This window comes from Cygnus olor, chromosome 7, assembly GCF_009769625.2.
Source record: "Cygnus olor isolate bCygOlo1 chromosome 7, bCygOlo1.pri.v2, whole genome shotgun sequence".
NCBI lineage: Eukaryota > Metazoa > Chordata > Aves > Anseriformes > Anatidae > Cygnus > Cygnus olor.
The window spans coordinates 13,188,919-13,207,877 of NC_049175.1; the positions used below are offsets into that span (position 1 = coordinate 13,188,919).

Genomic DNA, 18,959 nt, shown 5'->3' on the forward strand with positions numbered 1-18,959 from the left:
TGTCCTCGGAGCCCACGCAGGAGCAGCGCAGCCCTGCCGACCTCTTCCAAAGCAGCCCCCAGCCCCAAAACCCCCTCCCTGCATCCCAGCCGAAATACTGACTCAAAACCAGGGACTCCGCAGCAGTGAGGTCTGCTCGGGCCTGCATCCCAACCTGCCTCCTCCTGACCGTGCCACCTCGGGGCATGAACTGCAAACATCTGGGGGTTTTGTTACCAATAAAATAAAATAAAATAAAAACCACAAAACCCACCACTTTGGCCTGTGCATCAGTGCAGGGCTGAAGTCTTTGGTTTGTATTTATGTATAATAAAGGCGCAGTCACCCTAAAAAGCTCCCCCAAAACTACAGTGGGGAAGAATTCATTAAAAAACCCAATGAATTCGGCATTCCCTGCTGCCACCAGCAATGAAGGAGACAGAGCCCAGTGATGGAGGAGGAGGAGGACGACGACCAGGAGAGCATCCAGCACGGTCCTGGGAACAGGGGCACCACCTCGGGTTGCTCCTGAAGGAAAACCAGCAAGAAAAACCAAGCAGCATCCCTCCAGACACATTTGTGGGGGACGCTGCTGCCAGGAAGGGCGACTTGCAATGAAAATCTCAGGGAGGGTCTCAGCTTGCCCTGAAGCACGGGGCATAGAGGCACTTAACCCGACGGACTTCCCGGGGGTCCCAGGACATGTAAACAAGTTTTGCTCCACTCGACCGCTCATTTAAATCTCTCTCTCTGCCACTCTGACCACAACAGTGCTCTTCCTCTCTCACACACACACACTTTAAAAGGAGTCATCCAAAGATCGGATAATAAATTATTTGCGTTTCCTAAGAAACTTTTTTTTTTTCCTTTTTTTTTTTTCCTTTCCTATTTGCCTTACGAAGCTGCCTGAAGCCTTTGACAGAAGTAAGCTGCTTGCCTAGACTGGACTCGCCTCTTCGACGCAGAAATGCCATCAAAGGAGGAGGAGAACCGGAGGGGAGGGGAACCCACACGCACAAGGAGAAGGAAAGCCCCCGCCGCCCCGACCGAGAAGCCCCGACTCCCCCAGCACCACCCAAAAACGGCCGGGGAGGAGGAGGAGGAACGCCACGTAACACTTGAATTGCTTGTAAACTGTGAGGATCGGTCTCTAAGGCTGGCAGTGACGTGGGGAGGGATAAACGGGCACCCTCGGCCCTTCCTCGCTCAGCCACTGGGCGGGGAGCGTCAGCAGCAGTCGCCCTCTGTGGCCATGACCACCAGCATCTCGCTCTTGCCCATCTCTTCTAAGGCACTGGCCAGGGTGTTGAGATCGCCGTCGTCTTGGTGCTGGGCTTCCCACAAGTCCAGGAGCACCCCGGTGGGGCTGGCTTTGGTGGCGAAGTAGTTCAGGTACCTGCCGGGGAGAGGCAGAGGGGTAGGCCCGGGTTGACCCGCTGCCCTTCGGGAACAAACTACCAAGGGCCAGCTCAACATGAGGAGAGCCCCACGCCACAGGTATAACTCTGCCTAGGTGTACCCCAACTTAGAGTGGACATCTGTAAATGGATATAACGTGGCTGGACACAACCCAGCCCCGAAGGAGCACGAGCTAAGCATGGGGACACCACCGGTCCATGGAGAGCTTCTGGGCAAGAAGTCTCCAGTCGTTCCCCCTGGCGTTGGGGGCATCCAGGCTGCTGCAGATTTTCTGCCGGATGGAGAGGGGGATTTTGAAGGCGTAGGGTCCCAGCTGGGTGGCAGGGGCACTGCTGTGGTGCGAGCGGAGGGTGTCGAAGGAGCCGGCGTGCTGCAAGGGGAAGGGCGACATGAGGCGTTTCGGCGGAGGGCTGGGATAAGCCACCCATCTTTGCCCACATCCCCTCGCCATTCCCCGCCCGCTCACCTCTCCCAGCATGACGTGGAGCTGGAAGATCTGCCCTTCCCCTTCCACCTGCCGCACACATATCTTGCAGGTGAGCTCGGTGGAGGCCTGGCTGTACCTCTCCAGCGTGAAGGTGCAGTGCAGGGCTCGCTGGCTGCCGCTCCAGATGTGGTAGAAGGGGATTTCCTGCAGGCCACCAACGCACGGGCTCAGCGAGGGGGAAATCCCATCTCTGGCCACCCCGTGGGGACAAAGCTGTACGGAGGGACCCCACAGACAGCATCCCACTGGGAAACGAGAACTGGTGCCCCTCTGTGGCACCTCACCTGGTACTTGGCCAGCAGCTTGCTCCTCCACAGCGAGTGGGGGATGTCGTGGATGGAGAGGCGCAGGTTGTGGTAGCTGTCCTTGAAGGGCAGTGGCTTGGGCTCCTCCAGCAGGTAACCGCCCAGCGTCCGCTCCAGCTCCAGCACCTCCTGCAGGCGGCAGGACACCAAGAGCCCGTCAGCTCACCCCGCTCACCGGCCTGGCCTTTGTTTGGGATTTTGTAACTTGTAACCAACACAGAAAGGTTGGGCACTTCCAGGAACACCCTCCCCAGGTGCCACCCTACCTGTTTTTACCACAATCCCACTGTCCCACCAGCAACTCTTAGGAGAGAAACAAAATCCAGGCGGAAGAATGCTGCCTACACCTCCACCTAGAGGCACTACAGCAATCCTGATGCAGCAGGACAAGGCACAGGGAATTAAATGGCCATGGTGCTGGCGCTCCATGCCGCCAAAGCATCAAAACTTGAGCCCTTCATGTTGTGCTTAATGCTGTCTATGCCATGAAACCTCCCCAGGAGGGGAGAGAAGCATCTCCAAGCATCCGGAAGGACGTGGAGAGCAGTAAACATGCTTATTATTTAAGCGTGGTTGCTTTTCAGGGAGTTGCATCAGGCTGGCTCCTCCCTGGAGCAGCACCCTGCCGCCCTGGGAGGCAGTGGCACCGGGGGGCAGCCTGCCAGAACGTCACCCTCCTGAAGCTACCAGACCTTGGCTGCACCAGGAAAACAAAGCATACTGGGGAACAAAACTCCCCAAATGTCACCCCCAGGCTGACACAAATCAGTGTGAATGACAACAAGGTGTCATCTGCGGTACCTTCAGGGCGTCCGGCGTGTCCTCCAAGCAGTAGACCTTGAGGTTGTACTCCAGGGAGGTGCAAACAGTGGGGGCGAAGATGGCCAGCTGGAGCCTCTTGATGGCTGACCTGGAGTAGGACTCCCCCACAAAGACGTAGGTGCCCAGCTGGTCGAGCAGAACATGGCAGGACTTGGCTTCCAGCTGGCAGTAGCAGGGGGTGTTGAGGGTCTCCTCATCCAGGGTCACGACTTCCTACAGGGACAGATGGGAAACCAAGGTTTGGGGTCAACCCTTTGCTGGGTGGGGTTGCTAGAGGATGTATCCCACAGAGCTTGTGGCCTTGGCTGACTGAAGAAGATGGGCTCGCTCATTACCTCCCAGTTTCCCTGGTGGGACTGTGTTTTCAGCTGGAAAATCCAGTCGGAGGAGCCGATGTCCGCGCAGTGGGGAATGGTCAGGACGACAGGGCGGCACAGCAGCAGGCCAGTGGGCCGCAGGTCACCGCCGGGCTCAGCACCGTCTGCGTGCCTTCGGAGGGCAAGCTGGGGAGAGGGGGCACCCGTTGGTGCAAGGAGCCCCACGGTGGGTGACGGAAAGAGGAGGGGAGGGCACGGTGCAACTTACAGGGCGCTCTCTGCCTTGTTGATGACCAGGTACATCTCGTAGAACTTCCCCTGGGGGATGGCTCCATGGGGCACCAGCAGGCTCACCCCTAGCACAGCACACACAGGCGTTAGATAGTCCCAAAATGAGGGAGTAGCCACCCCCAGACCCCAAAAGGTGAACTCAAGGCGAGCTAGGACACTCCAGAGCATCCCAGGGGGAACATCTCCAGATGCTCCTCAGCTGCACCACTCGCCCCAGCCAAAAACACCCTCCTCCCCAGCTCGGGGCTTACCCGTGCCAGGGATGGTGAGCCTTCCCCCTAGGTAGCCAAAAGTCCCGCTGGCGCTGCTGCCGTGCTCCCGGGGCAGGCCAAGGAGGTGCTGGGAGCCCAGGGCTTTGCTCCGCACGTTCCCAAAGTGCCCGTCCCTACTGCTGTCCCCCGGGTAGGTGCCGGTGGTGGGGCCTCCCCCCAGCAAATCCGTCCCATCGTGGAGGCCTGGTGACGAGGAGGTGGTGGAGGAGTTGTAGACCTTGATCTTGAGGCTGGGCAAGGGGTCGAGGAGCGGGGAGTTGGTCATGGGGATCTTGTCGGAGGAGTCCTGCAGGGTGTACATGGGGCCGCGGTACACGCCGGCACTGGCCGTCAGGTCGGGCTGCATGGAGGGGTGCAGCAGCTGCGGGTTGTCTGTGAGAGGAGGGAGGCATCAGTGGGAACCAGGGGGTGTAAAACTTCCCCCAAAGTGGGAAACACCTGCAGGAATCACCCCCAGGCACCCCTGGAAAATCAGGGCTGGAGGCTCACCAGGAGCCTGTCCCCTGCGCGGGGCACGTCCCTTACCATGCCGGGACGTCTTGAAGTTGACCGGGTGGAAGCCTCCCGTCAGGGCAGCTGATGAGTCCGTGATGTCCGTGTCGAAATCCCGGCACCGCCGCCGGTACACCACCACCCCCACGGCCATCAGGATCACGATAAAGACGAAAATGGCCACCACCAGCCCGGCATACAGGGCCACGTCACCTGTGGCCTCCAGCACTGGGAGGGAGGAAAGAAAGGGGGTGAAATGTTAGGTTTACGCAGCTTGAACTCATAAAATCATCAACTGTAATATCCTAATATAGACAACCCTGAGCTCACATAGCTCATACATATGTGCCCAAGCTACACATCCACCTGGAAAGAGCAAGAGTCAACACCAAGAAGAAATCAAGTGCCACCAGCCATGAGACGCAGACACAAGGTGCTGTGCGTGGCCACCAAGTAAAAGCCCTCTGGCAGCCAGATCTGAACGCACACAGCCCATCTTTCGCTCCTTCCTCCCTTCGTGCTGCCCGTATTGCTTTGTTTCTATGGTTTCATTCTCAAACGAAGCCCTGCCCTCATGATCACAACCATGTCAGATCTATTTTGTTTCTGGGAGGTTTTTATCCAAACGGAGAACTTGCACCACCCTACAGCACGAGCTACTCCAAGCCCCCCTGTTTCTGCCAAGCAAGCAGGGGGCTCTCCTCATCCTTACTTCGCCCCATCTGGATGCCAAAACCAGAAACCCTGGAGCTGGGAGCATGGGGAGCATCAGGAAGGGTGCCCTTGGCTAGGGTGATGATGCCTGGAGCACCTTTGGTGGAGCGACACTGGACGCCTCGTGCCGTACCCAAGAACTGCATGCAGCCAGCAGCAACAGGGGGGACAGGAGCAGGGGTGCGAAAGCAAGGTGTAAAGCATGGCATGTGATTTAACACACATAAAAATTTCGTGGTAGGTTTTTAGTTGCTCCCCCTTCCCACCCTGTCCTTCCCCGGAGCCCTGCCGTGGGGGAAACGGAACGAAACAGACGCGATGCAGTGCGAAGAAATAAAATGGCCATGAAATGAGCACTTACGGTGGCTTTTGGGTTCGCTTAGAACTCTTTTATCTGTTAGGAGAAACAAAGTTAGAAAAGAAAAGGTGACGATGGTGTGATGGCGGGGTGAAATGATGCAAAACGCAGGCGCAGCTGGGCGGTGCTTGGGGGCACGGGGAGCTCTGTGGGTGGCTCTGCTGCCTCTGCGCCTTCACTGACCCCACTGCTGAGCTCTCCAAGAGGGAAGCGGCCACAGGACGTGTCCTGGGACACGTGCCCCAAGCCCCTACTCTAATGTGGATGCTGGAGCAGGAGGCTTTTGGGGATAAAGAAAGGGGAAATTGGTGTCATGCGGCAGCAGGTGGCAGCATCAGCCTTCGGTGCGCCCGCTTGGAGTGCAGCGCGCACTGGTAGTGGTTTTTTTTCCCTAAAAACCTAGAAGCTAGCTGCTGCTTCAGAGCTCCTACTGAGCACTGACATTTTCGCAGCGGGGTTGAGAAAACCAGCTGGATTGCCCCCACTGACAACAATCAGCATGGTTTCAGCAGACCCCAAACCTAACATGGTTTCAGAAGGCTCAGTGGGACAGTGAGGTCCCACACCGGGCACCAGAAATCCCACAAACCTTTCTTTGCACCGGCCGAGAACTAGCTTTAAATTAATAAATTTTTAAAAATGTGAGTGAATTTTTAAAAAATGCTAAGAAAACTTTTCTGGGGCCCTGCACAAGCACCACCAAGCCTCGCTTCAGGAAGGTGCTGAGCACCTCCATGGGCACAGAAAGCTGAGACACCCCTCAACCCCACCACCCTGGAGACCTTCAACCCAAGACTTTCCATTTTTTGCCATTTTTACACACTGATCCTCCCCCTCTGAGCCCATCACCACTTTCTGAAGGCCAACAGACTTGCTGCAACCAAAACTGATGTCTCCTTCCCGCGCACCAGGGGGACCACAGAAGCAAGAGGAGCAGGGCCACCATCCTCTCTGGGCCACCATCCCCTCGGGGCCACTGTCCCCTGTCCCCTCAGCCTCCCCAGACACTCACTGTGCAGGCAGAGCCCATCGGTGCAATTTTTGGAGTCGAGCAGCACACCGCTGCAATCCTTGCCGCCGTTGCGGGGGGCCGGGGCAGCGCACTCGCGGCTGCGCCAGTGGGTGCACTCGGTGCTGCAGGCCGACCACTTGCTCCACTCCGTCCATGCGCCATCCACTGCAGGCCACCAAACACAGACACCGGGCTGGGGACGCTTCGGTACAGCCCCCCCAGGATGGGGAACGAGCGTCTCCAGCAGTGGAAAGGTGCCCGCTCCTGAGCCCCTCTCCTTGGGGAGCAGGAGCATGGTGGGACCGTGGAAGCTGGGGGTTGGACCTTGGGTTTCTGAATTGCCCCTTACCTGGGCAGAGGGTGGTGCAGGTTATTTTCTGGAAGGGCTGCCCATCGCAGAAGGAGCCACCGTTGAGCGGTGCGGGGTTGGTGCACGTCCGCGTGCGCTTCTGCCAGCCTCGGCCGCAGCGGTTGTTGCACGGAGACCACTCGGACCAGGTGGACCAGCCCCCGTTCACTGCAGGAGGAGAGGGACACGTCAACACGGGGCACCCAAAGCCACAGCGACCACGCCAACAGAGCCCAGCAGGGAAGGTGCAGACGGAGCTAAAAACATGGTTCACCCCCCTGGGTCGCAGACACTGCCCCTTCCTGATAGCGAGGGTCAGTACCGTAGACAATGACGGCAGCCGTGGTGCTGCGGCGCTTGGCCACGATGTTCTTGGCCATGCAGGTGTAATTGGCAGTGTCCAGGAGGCGGGCCTGCTTGATGATGAGGTTGTGGTCGATGGTGATGAGGAAGTTGGTGTCCTGGGTGGGATCGATGACGTCCTCGTTCCTCAGCCACTCCACCTGGCAAGCGGAAAGGGCGGGATGGGGGGAGGACGCGGGGGAGGATGGTGATTAAGCTGAGCGGGAACTTGGCCAGGAAAAGCACATCGTAGGTGTAGTGGAAATGCCCATCCCACATGCTTCCCCCACCAGGATGGTCACCAAAGGGCCCAAAATTAAGTCAGGACCCAGCTGCTTCAATGCTTGCTGAAATCCCTTGGTGCCAACAGGGCACAAGAGGTCTGCGTGGGCACAAAGAGCGTGCCAAGTCCAGCAGCTCTTTGCTCGTGTTGCACGGCCACTTCCATGGACTTCCTGGGGCTAGCTGACCCCAGACGAGTTGCGCCATCGATGGGTGGCAGTGCGGGGTGCAGCACTCAGTTGCAGGGCTGCGCTTAACGAGGCCATTTGGGATAGGTGTGAGCCGATAACATCACCACGTGGGCACGAGCAAGGACAAACAGCAGACTGGGGGGGCCTGATGGAGAGAGCAAACCCCCCCCGGATCAGCTCCAAAGACCTCCTCATCTTCATTGCTGCGTTGGCCAAGGCTGTGGCTTCTCAGAGAAGCCACTGGGTACCTCCTCCTCTCCGTGAGAGCTGGCCGCTGATGGGTTACCAGCACACCAGGGGGCAAGGGAGAAATGGGCTGAGTGGGTGCTGAGGTTACGTGCATTGTTCGAAGCCAGAACAACAGACCCACCACCCCAAATAATCAACCCTGCTGAATAACGCGAGCTGGCAGTCTCAATGCACAGCTGCAAGCCATCTGCAAGGACCTGGCTCATCTCTCCCCAGATCTCTCCATTTTTTGGGCTTGCCTTGTGGGGTTTCTCCAGGCTGTGCACTCACCTCCGCCTGCGGCACCCCCTCGGGGGGCCGGCACTGCAGCAGCACCTCATGCTCCAGCGGCACCTCCTTGCCCAGCGGCTCCTGGTCAAAGTTCTTCCGCAGATCTGGAGGAGAGGGGGAAACCCAGCGGTTACCGGCAGGTGGCAGAAACAGGGCACCCACAAAACCTCGGAGGGGGAGAGCATCAGTGCGCACACGCAGGGAAACACAGCCTGGGAGGATGGGGCCAAATTGCCAACTTCCCAAAGTGCATTTGGGACACTTTGTTGGAGAGGGGCAGTGGGATTTGCATGACTGCGGGGCTCCCATGCATGCACCAAAGCAATTTCCCAGGTTTCAGGGCTCTGGGAGGAGCAGGAGCCCCCCTGCATCACTAGGTGGTGCTGCAATCCTCCGCTCTGGCACCCAAAAGCTGGGGCTCCTGCTGGTGCAGGGCACCACGAATTCGGGAGCTGCCCACCCCTGTGCCTTCCAGGGGACACCAGCACGGTGATCCCACGCCTTGCCCACACCGGCTGTTAGTACACCCTAAATACAGGCCACGCTGTGCGTCCAGCCCATGATGCAAGCCTCATTTTAACTCATCATATTTCCAGCGGGACGTGGCACCGGGATGTTAGGCAGTGCCACACATAAGGCTTTGATCCAAATGACCAGGTACGAAGGAACTGGAAGGGCGTGAAGCTGAAAAGCTCGTTAGCAGGAACTGCATGGACAGCATTAGGGAAAGAGGCTGATTTATGGCATGGCAGAGAGTGCCACGCTCAGGGAGCTCCTGTTACAGGATGCTGGAGATACAGGAGATGTCTTAAACTGCTTCATCTCATCTGAGCTACGCTCAGCTGGGGCCAGCTTGGGGAAAAAAGGGTTTCCTTGGTGGCCAGCTCTGTGCTGGGTAACATTTTCCTTGTTGAGACTAAATCCTCCGGGGACGTCAGCAACGTAGCTGATTCACCAGCCACCTCCGTTTTGGATAGCATGCCGGATTATTAGCCTTCTAACAGCGAAATCTGTTTACCACTCGGGAAGCCTGGCTGTTCCCCTATAGCTTTGCCATCTCATTTGCTCCGAGAGCAAGTTGAGCCAGGTAACAGCCTGATTAACTCACCCTTAATCAGGCTGACACCCACAAACAGCGGCTTAGAGAAGTGACAGATGACAGCGGGGACTCCGGGGATGCGGAGCCGCTGATTCAGGGAAACGGCACAAGGTGCTAACCACCGGGTTATTACCCATAATAAAGCACCAGGAAGAGCTGAGCAGGCGGATGGGTGAAGCAGCATTAACCCAGCCGGTGCCACAGCCCCTCGCCCAGGCAGGAGGGATGATGCCCACCACACGGACCGGGCACTTACACGCGATGCGGACGTACGCCCTGCGGCTCTTGGTGGTGCCCGCCGAGCTCCAGGCCACGCACTGGCACCAGTAGTCCTCTAGGCCGAAGAGCTCCTCCACCTGCTGCCGGGAGACCTCGATCTGCACCTCCCGCACCAGCAGCCCTGCGAGGGGACAGAGGGACAGAGGTGACACCAAAGCATCCAGGACACGGTCCCCAGGGCTTTGGAAACCATCTGAGGATGATGAGGTTTCCATGAAGCATCGACCCCTCATGATGTGGCTGCATGCTCCCTGGCTGTAATTTCCTTAGCTCGCTCCCAGCGCTGTGAGGAGCAATTACTGTCTCCCTGCCACCTTCCTGACAGACATGCACCAAGGAAATATCACTTATTTTGCCACTATTAAGGGAAAAAAAAAAAAAAAGAAAGAAAAAGGCATCAGGCCAAGTGCTCTTGGAAGAATCGGGGCTCTCAGAAAGACCCAGACCTCCAAAGAGATGCTCCAAAACCTCTCGTCTCATCTGAAAGCCCCAGCCAAGAGGATAAGGAAAAGCGGAGAGGGAACCTGCCGGGGCTCTGCTGCCTCTGTAAGCACTGCAAGTGAAGATGCCCTACCCCCAAAATTGTAGGATGAGCTTATGAATCACAGAGTGACTACTTAAACGGCTTACACGCATCCAAACACGGCTGCTTTTCCAAACGGTCCCTACTCATCCGGCTGAGTTATCCTCTCTGACTTGGCCTATTTTTGCTTTCTTCCGCATGAAAAGCTTTGGATCAGATGCAGTCAGAGCCCTACAGAGCCTGCTTCATTCAAGACACGCCATCTTAAAAGTTAATATTTTTTTAAGGGTCCCTTTTTCCAAGGTTTTAACCGAAGACGCTGAAAAGCCGCGGACATCTAACCGCGCTCATCCGCCACCGCTCTGTGGCCATCTCCCCCCGTGCCCCTTGCAGCAGCTTTCCCTCCCAACAGCACACTGCAAATGCAGATTTTCAGAGCAGCAAACCGCTTCGGTTCCAGCTCCTTTCCTCAGGGTAGCTGCTGGGCACATGTGCCCGAGCCTGTGTATATTTTACACGCGTGGCACCACCTCTGCACTGAAGTTACTGTCAAGTTTTTCACCGGTAGCAGCAACAGCAGCTTTGAAATCTGGATGAAGAACTTGTGTTTTTCTCCCCAAACTGCCCGCATGCTCCCTTGAAGCTGGTTTCTCCAGCATGTTTTACTCCTCAGTGCTCTTCCCCTAAGCCCCTGCTCCTTTGCCTTGAAGATGTTATAAATAAATGGCCCCTCGGAGAGCAGCTCGGTCACCACCGGGCACCGGCTTTGCCCTCCAGCAGTGCTTCGCCATCCAACACCAGAGGTACTGCTGCAAAGCAGAAGCTTCCCGCATGCCCTAAACCTCATCATCCTCGTGCTGCTACCCCAAAGACCTCTGGGGCTAGCCGTGCCCCCAAAAAGCACCTCCCCATGGGGAGAAGACAGCACAGCGGAGCTAACCGCCAGCCCTCAAGTTCCCCAGAGAACTGCTTCTGTGCAGGGACAGCAGCATGGGATGGGGGCATCGTGTTCATGGTGCCTCCACCCCTGGTCCAGAGGGGCAGCTCCTCTTTTAAGGCTCTCAGATGATAAGAGAAAAAAGTTGTGCGTGGACCAAGGAGGTGGGAAATGTATTAAAGTTACTTCGTGGGGCTGCAGCCCCCTGGGAATGCTAAAACGAATGGGAAAGAGGTCTGCTGGAGGAGAATAATCCCCAGCATGGAGGTGCAGTGGAAAAACGAAACCTGGGAAGGAGGAAGGAGATTGAGAAAGTCTCCTGGGTGAGGTCAGAGGACAGCAAGTCAGCCTGTTACAGTCCCATAAAAGAGCGGTGCCATTTGGGGTGAGAGACATTGGGCTGTGTGGATGGGAGGAGGAGGAGCAGGAGGCATCCTCCAGCCCCAGGACAGATCCCAAACACCTACCCAGCTCCTGGCCCACAGCCCCCCCAGTCAGAGAGCCCCAAGGGGATAAAAAAAAGGGCAGAAAAACCTGGAAAAAGAGGGGACGGGCAGGCGGGAGGGGTGCTGGGGTGCTTGCGCTCACCCGTGACCTCGTCCAGGTCCTCCTTGGTGACGTGGTCGTTCTGGTTGACCCACTCCCCGTTGCACTTGAAGTAGATCTGGGTGGCGGGGTTGGCCCTGCAGACGAGCTCCACGGGCTTGTTCTTCACGATGTAGGCGTCCTGCGGCTCCAGCAGGAAGTGGGGCAGCGTCTCCGCCGGGGCCGAGGGGAAGGAGTCGGGCAGCACGTCGCTGTACTCCAGCCCTGCGGGGCAAGCACATGGGGGAGTCAGACCCATCGTACCCCAGCACCTCCCCAAGGATGCTCAGAGCAGCACAAGCGGGCTGGAGGCTCCCCAGGGGAAAGCAGATCTCTGCCAGGTGGGGAGCATCCTCCCTGGGTACCCTGCCGACCCCAAACATCACCGGCCAGATAAAAACCACGCGGATGCAGTGGGGCGCACGCACATCGGGGTGTTATTGCTTAACCTGCCGCTTGTGGGCACCTGGCAAGCTTTTAGGTTGCACAGCGAGGCTCTTCCTTACATCGCAAAGAGTTAGGGAGCCTACTCTCCTCTCCTGCAGCTCTAATTCCCAGCGCCAGGCACTGCAGCAAACAGCATCACCAGCCCGTGAGAACATCTCCAAGAGCTGGCGCGGCAGAAACAAGCCCACTCCCTTCGTCGCCCTTTGGCAAGGGGGCTCGGAGAGCCTGGGAAGCCGCGTGAGATGGCAGCAGGAGGAGGAGGAAGCCCCACGTGCCAAGGAACGGAGGTGTCCAAACTGCCTCCCGAGCAAAAACCAGCGAGCGAGGGAAAAAAAAACCACGCGAGGTCAGTCGTTTAAAATCCATTTAGGAAAATTGACTTTCCATTTCCATTTAACGCAGCGCTACGGGAGAGCAGTAGGACATTCGTCATAATCCATTAACTGCTCTTTTGGAAACAATGAATTAAACTCGGGGCTAATTCCTGTCTCCCTGGCTCTTCCCCACCTCTCTGGCCATTCCCTCCCCAATTTCGCTCGCCGGGCTGTGATTTTCTCGGCACCCCACCACTTGCACGGGATGCAGGGCATCGAGGAGGCACTGTATCAGAGTAGCAAACACCACCTCTTTTTTCCCCATTTACAACTCATTTTTGCATCTGCCAAGCTGTTGTTGCACTTTTTTTTTTTTTCTTGTAAACCGTTCTGGTGCCATAAACCTAAATTTCCTGGCAAAGGGGGCAGGCAGGAGTTAATCCACAGGGCTGGCAAGAGAGGCAGCCAACAAAACTCAACTCAAGGGCTTGTGTGAAAACCTCTCCTCAGTCACACTATGCTCCTGCAGTGTGTGCACATCCTGCAGAGCCGGATCCAGGGCTTGGTGGCTGGGGATGTGTGCAGAGCATCCTCCAAACATCACCATTGTGGTGCCAGGGTGGTTCCCCCGGCACCCCCAAGTGCTCCTGCCTGGGTTTTTGGGGGTTCCCACCTGCCGCCTTCCCTTCACTCTGGGTGGGCGCTTGTCTCCCACCTCCCTTTTTTGGGGCAGAATTCCCAGATTATCACCATCCCAACATCCTACAAAGCTCAGGACCCATGGCTCAGCTATGTGGCATGCTTGAGCCACCACTTGAGCACCATACCTGTTTCCTAAAGGCTACAGAGCACATCAGGACCTTCTGTAATGCAAACAATCATGAACCACGTGCACTCAGAGGATGGGGACGCAGGCACTTGAGGCTATGTGAGTTTTAGTGGGTGAAAAGTGGGTGCTTTTTTCCCCAAGCCACTCGGTATTTCCCAAAGGGACAGTGGCTTGAAGTGGTTCCAGGAACCGGTACCCACTGGCAGACACGAGCACCTTCATCACAGCGAGGATTTCCTGCTAAATCCTTGCACCTGCTGCTGCAAACCTCCTCTTGGCAAAAAATCAGGGTGAAAACAGCCCAGAAAGGGGAGAAAAGTCACAGAGAAAGGAGAGAAAAGCCAGGGTGAGGAGAAGAAAAGCCCATGGGACATGACGCACACCCCAAGGTGCCGCTTGGCATTTTCTGCCACGTTGGGCAATCCAGAGGCTTTCTGGGGGGCAATAAAAAGTCATGAGGCTTCTGTAAACAGGGTCCTCGTGCCTCCCTGACCCCGCTGTGAAAAGAGGCCCTGGAGAGCTTGTAAGGGCTCGATGGACACCCGCAAGGGCTCCCTGTGTCCCTGGGGATAGCCACGTAGGTGAGGAGCGAGACAAAGCCATGCCGTCCCCTAAGTGCTGCGTTCACGTTTCCCCAAGTTGTTTGACACCTGTTGCATCCTGAGAAATCCTGGGATGCTAACACTGCTGTAGGATGTTCAGGGGCAGCCTGGGTATGGTGCTCTGTATCACTCAGGTCACACCGAGGGATTTGAGGAGGAGGAGGAGGAGGAGGGACCAAGCCCTGATGCCAAGCGGAGGAGGAACAGCGAGCTGGAAAAGGGAGGAGGGGAGAACAGGCACTGACTTCTCTCCGGCCTCCTCTCCCCCATTCCCTCATCACACGTTTTAATCCCGCGGGCTTGAGCCGGATGATCCGCAGCATCTGCTCCCGGGGGAGTTACGTGCAGATGTTGGCAGCCAGCGCTCTCAATGCGAGAAGATCGCTGACCCCAGCAGCACCTTGCACAGCGAGGCACTGAGCCAGCACCAACCCCCTCCCACCACCCCAAAGGCACGGCAGGAGGGATGGAGAGGCCAGAAAGCAATTCCCCCGAGCTGGGAGAACCTCCGCAGGAAAGCATTAAAATCCTCTCTCCTGCAATTGTTATCCCTGCAAATATTTGGGAGATTACAGGAGCATTAGTGGCAGCAAAGCCTGGTGCCCATCGTCGGGGCCAGGCGTCACCCCCGGCGCACGGGGTGGCAGGGACACGATGCTAAAATTAAGCATGGAGCTGGGAGCCTGGGTTTTTGTTGGGTTTCTCCATCTAAACAGGGGTGCCCGGCTCATGGGGGTGTCCTGAGGCTTAAATGAAGTAACAGCAAAAGGATTTGAAGGGTGATGGTGGTAGATGCAGAGCCACGGGCTGGCTACCTGGTGGGCAGTGCCCGCTCCCAAGGGCTTCTCATCGCAGAAAGCCCTCCTGGGACAATTATGGGCTCAGCAAAAAGCAGCTGAACTTCTCCAAAAAGCACCCTCTCCCCCCGAACACCCCGCCCACCGCACGCACACCAGCATGGTCCCGAAGGCAAAGCCAAAAACCCTCTGGCATCACCAGGGGCTGACGCAAACCGCGGCGAGCGGAGGCAAGCAAGGCGGGGAGGGCGCAGCAGGGCTGCCACCACGTCCCATGAGGACCTCACAGCCCTCGCCTGCAAGGTGCTGATGCAAAGCTCTGATCTCGTTAGCTCAGCAGCCTGCGTTAACCTCATTAACCTCTCCTGCCACGGGACGGAGCCCAAATCGGAGCGGGGGACCCCAGCGGGATACAAGGCTGGGGGCGCACGAGGGGGAGATCTGGGTAAGGAGGGTTTGGGAAGGGAAAAAGAAGGAACACGGGCACCCGACCTCTTGTCCACATCCCCGTGGTGTCCAACACTCCTCCCAAACCCATGAAATCCCAACACTTGAGGCACGATTGCATCCAACCCATGGCCAGGGTGCTCGGCTCTGCACCTTTTGCCTCACATTTGCTGCCCCCAAAACCAGCAGATCCAAGCCCTGGGGACCCAGCAGGGGCAACACACCGGTGCCCCCCAGCACGGAGCAGCAGGGCTTGGCAGCTTCGTCCCATCACCTCCCCTCCTCTATTTCAGCCAGCGCCCCAGGACAGGGGACATGGGACATCTCTGCCCCCAGCATTTCAGCGCAGCTCCCCAGACCGGCCGGCTCCCCGCAGCAGGCAAATATTGTAATTACAGAGGGCGCAGTAATGAGGGGGTGCTCCCAGCCAGCCCTAATTACACCCTTGGAGAAAATAAGCAGATTCCTCTCCCAGCGAAATTAAAAGCCTGCAGACGGACGCCCGCGCTGTGCACCTTTATTAAACAGGACTGGATGTGGAAGCAGGGAGGGGAGGGAAAAACCAGAGAAAGCAAAGTCTGGGCTGAAAAAGGGTGGGACGGAGGAGCCAGGCGGCACCAGGCCTGCTTTGCATGCAACAGCCTTATCGAACCAAAACCACCTCTCCAACCAGAAATCGTCACTTCTTTTTTTTTTGCAAAATTCATGGGTCGTGCTCTGGCAAAGGGTCCCCTTTAGGGGAAATCCCACGAGAGCATCCCCATGCTGCTGCAGCCTCCATACCCAAACAGCCCTGCTACAAGGGTCCCGAGGCACAGGAATCCCAAAACCTCCATCCCCAGATGATGATAACGAGGCTGTGCCCAAAACTTCCCTCGCTGGGAGCTCAGAGACAGCTTCCTGTGATGCCTCGCGCCTCCCCAAAAATACCCAAGGAGAAGGAAAAAAGGAGGAATTATGTAGCAAATCCCCGTTACACTCTATTGTGCTCGAGTCTTTTGTGCTATTTCGCACGTTTCCTTCAGGGTTATGTTTGAAAACTATCGCCAAATTTCATCTACACTGGTTCTCATTGGGGCCCAGACACTTGGCTTTGTGCTATTTTAATGCCACTGTCGCGCTCCCCTCGTGCAGCCTGCTCTGTTTACCGAGCTGCGACATTATTTTTAATGGATATAATAATTATACAGACTTTATTTGTTTGCTTTGGCTTGGAGAAGGAAAAAAGCCAGCAGCAGATAACGTGGCAATATGCTGGTTATTCACATGTATGGCATGCGCTGCCTTCCCGTTGTGCAAAGAATAATAATTTCAGCGAGGAAAGAGAGAGGGGAAAGGAAAACAGGGAATGAAGAGGGACTTGTTGTCCCGACTGATGCCAGAAAGTCCAGAGAATTATGAATTATCAATTCAAGATGCAGTGAATCAAGGGCAGGATGAAAGCTCTCCTCGGGAGGACCACGGTGGGCATGCACACAACAGGTCTCCTCTCCAGGCAGTTTCCAAACGCCAGCTCCCAGAGAAGTCAAGTTGCAGGCAGGAAGCGATTTCCTGTTCACACAAATTACATCCATATTTAAAAATGTAAATTCCCCAGCACTCCAACTCGAGCCTGGCAATTCGGAGGCAGGCATTTTGCAATGGGTTTTCTCGACATGCAAATGCGGAGGCAAACGTGTTTGCTTAGGGCATGCAAAAAAAAAAAACAAAAAACAAAAAAACCAACAAAGCAATTTAAAAAAATCAGCACTGTGAAACTACCTGGGACACAAGGTGTTCCTCCAGGAGGAGAAGCAGGAGGAGAAGGATGCTCTGCTGCCAGGCTGGTTATTCACCACGGGGTGCCCCAGCTTCAAATAAACCCTCTTGGGGCCAGCATGGGAACGCGCAGGGCACAGGGCTTTGCCCTTGGAGCATCCCAATCCCCAGTTGGGAAGGGATGGCAGCAGCCCAACAAGGCACAGCAAGGAGTTTCGGCAGCTGGAGGAGGGGTGCAAAGGGAGAAGAAGGAGCTCACTTTGCTTGGTTGTGCCTTTTTTTTTGGCACCCGCCCTCTCCTCCCCAGCAGCTCCCCCAAAGCCCTGGGAAGCCAAAGCCTCCTGGAAGGCTGCTCCCTTGGCATGAGGCTGCTGGTGGAAAAACACAAAACCTACTGCAAAAAAAAAAAAAAAAGGAAAAAAACAGCTCATTCAATGCCCCCAGATAACTAGAAATTCAAATGGGGGAGCAATGTCAAAGAGCAGCTGGTTAAGACCCCTTTATTAAATGGCCTTTAAAGTTGCCCTTAATCTTTCAGATTTGTTGCCCTGATCAAGAAAAAAAGCATTAACAGAGGATGGAAATATTCTGCTTTTGTCCTTTCTCTGCCCTTTTCTTCCCTTCTCGTTTCACTGGGACAATGTGGGACAAACAGAACGAAAAAAGGGGGGAGGGAGAAAGCAAGGATAGAAAGAGATTGGAGGGAAAAAAAATAAAAAGAAATAATCCCTGATGCAGAATATGAAATATTAAGACTTTGCTCTCCCCTTCCATGCCAGCCCTGCCCCTGTTCCAGAAGAAAGCCCTCAGCAGGGCTTGCTCAGGGCCGAGGATTCCCCATCCCCTTGCTGCTGAACTTTAACCCCTGCAGCAAGGCGCAGGTAGGGGAGCAGCTCCCAGCCTCCAGCTCTGCTCCTCCCGGAGGTTATCTCCAGTTATTTCGCACTAAGTCTTTAAAAAATAAAGCAAAAAAACCTGACGATGTTTGGGACCAAACCAGAGGGGTGCTTAAAGCCTATGGGACCCCAGAGCCTGCTCCTTCCTTTCTCACCGCCAGCAATTTCCACCTTTTGACTGTTTCTTCCCCAATTTGTCCACGGAGGCTGGCTGCACAAAGCCAGCCCTGGCAATCCTTCCACCTTTTCTTCTCCCCACTCCCCCGGTGCTGAATTTCTCTTTCCTCCTTTTGTCCTGCCCCCAGTTCCAACCGGGGCTCCGGGCTCCTGCATCCTCCGCCACCAGCCTCCTCCAAAGGCGACCCAAAAAGGTCCTCAGAGAGACAGGGGACGAAGGCTGATGCATGCCAAGGAGCAAAAAAAAATGATGGAAAGAGGGGAAAAAAGCCCCCCAGCCTCATCCTCTTGTGCCACGGGCCCCCTCCTCTTGCGCCATGGCCCCTTGGCACCCTCATTCCCACGAGTGATTTGCACTAATTGCTTTAAAGGTGAGGGCAGCACGCACCCCAGCACATCCCCCTGATGCCACCGGGCTGGGATTTGCTGTCAGCAGCCATAAATCAAAAAAAAAAAAAAAAAAAAAAAAGCAGGCAGTGCTACGGGAGCAGCAGGGCCCGACCTGGGTCCACAAATTCACTGCGAGCAAATATCCAGCTTCTAAAATCTGGTGCCTGGGGGGCCCTGCAGGTGCTGTGGGCTCCATCCTGTGCCCTTAAAAGCAAGGAGGAGCAGCCCCCATTCCAGGAAAATGCACTGCAGCAGGGCTCCTGCCCGTCCCAGGGGACCCATCAGGCTACCAGCACGTCCATCCAGCCTGATATATAAATTACTAATGTAAATTAATGGATAATTGAAGCCCTTTGGTCCTATATATTTAAATTATTTAACAGGCAATTAAGAGCGAGGGAAAGGAAAGAGGAAAAGGGGCCTTAACCCCGCAGGTGGGGGGGAGAAAAAATAAAAATGGAAGTGAGAAGAGAGCAGCGAGAGCCAAACGCATGCACGTCAGAGGGATGCTGCCGGCCTCGAGCACATCTCGCTGCGGGTTTTTGCCAGGCTGCTTTTCCAGAGGATGCCCCGAGCCCCAGGGGGAGCCAGTTCTGCCCCAGTTTCTTTCCAGGAGAGGACGGCTTCAACTGCTCATCCTCAACTACTGCTGCCCACAGCAGTGGTGGCGACTTCCCAGAAATCACAGGATTTTTTAGGGATTTTTAAAATTTATTTCCCACCCCCTA

General features: G+C 56.0%; 1 protein-coding gene and 1 long non-coding RNA gene across 2 annotated transcripts in view; both read right to left on the reverse strand.

Annotated features, from left to right (window-relative positions):
- Positions 1-777: 777 nt before the first annotated feature.
- The window catches only part of UNC5B (unc-5 netrin receptor B), a 33,552-nt gene continuing 15,370 nt past the window's right edge, over positions 778-18,959 (reverse strand). The window contains 17 exon segments of the mRNA XM_040563380.1: positions 778-1,375; positions 1,590-1,768; positions 1,865-2,029; positions 2,170-2,319; positions 2,992-3,225; positions 3,348-3,460; positions 3,463-3,515; positions 3,598-3,685; positions 3,872-4,264; positions 4,418-4,612; positions 5,460-5,492; positions 6,469-6,633; positions 6,818-6,985; positions 7,140-7,320; positions 8,152-8,255; positions 9,507-9,650; positions 11,578-11,799. Coding sequence (XP_040419314.1) covers positions 1,207-1,375; positions 1,590-1,768; positions 1,865-2,029; positions 2,170-2,319; positions 2,992-3,225; positions 3,348-3,460; positions 3,463-3,515; positions 3,598-3,685; positions 3,872-4,264; positions 4,418-4,612; positions 5,460-5,492; positions 6,469-6,633; positions 6,818-6,985; positions 7,140-7,320; positions 8,152-8,255; positions 9,507-9,650; positions 11,578-11,799 — 2,756 coding nt within the window. The 3' untranslated portion in view covers positions 778-1,206.
- On the reverse strand, positions 15,512-17,484 carry LOC121072981. Its single transcript, XR_005821452.1, has 2 exons — positions 16,772-17,484; positions 15,512-16,561 (listed from the first exon to the last, which is right to left on the reverse strand). It is a non-coding gene; the product is annotated as an uncharacterized LOC121072981 (long non-coding RNA).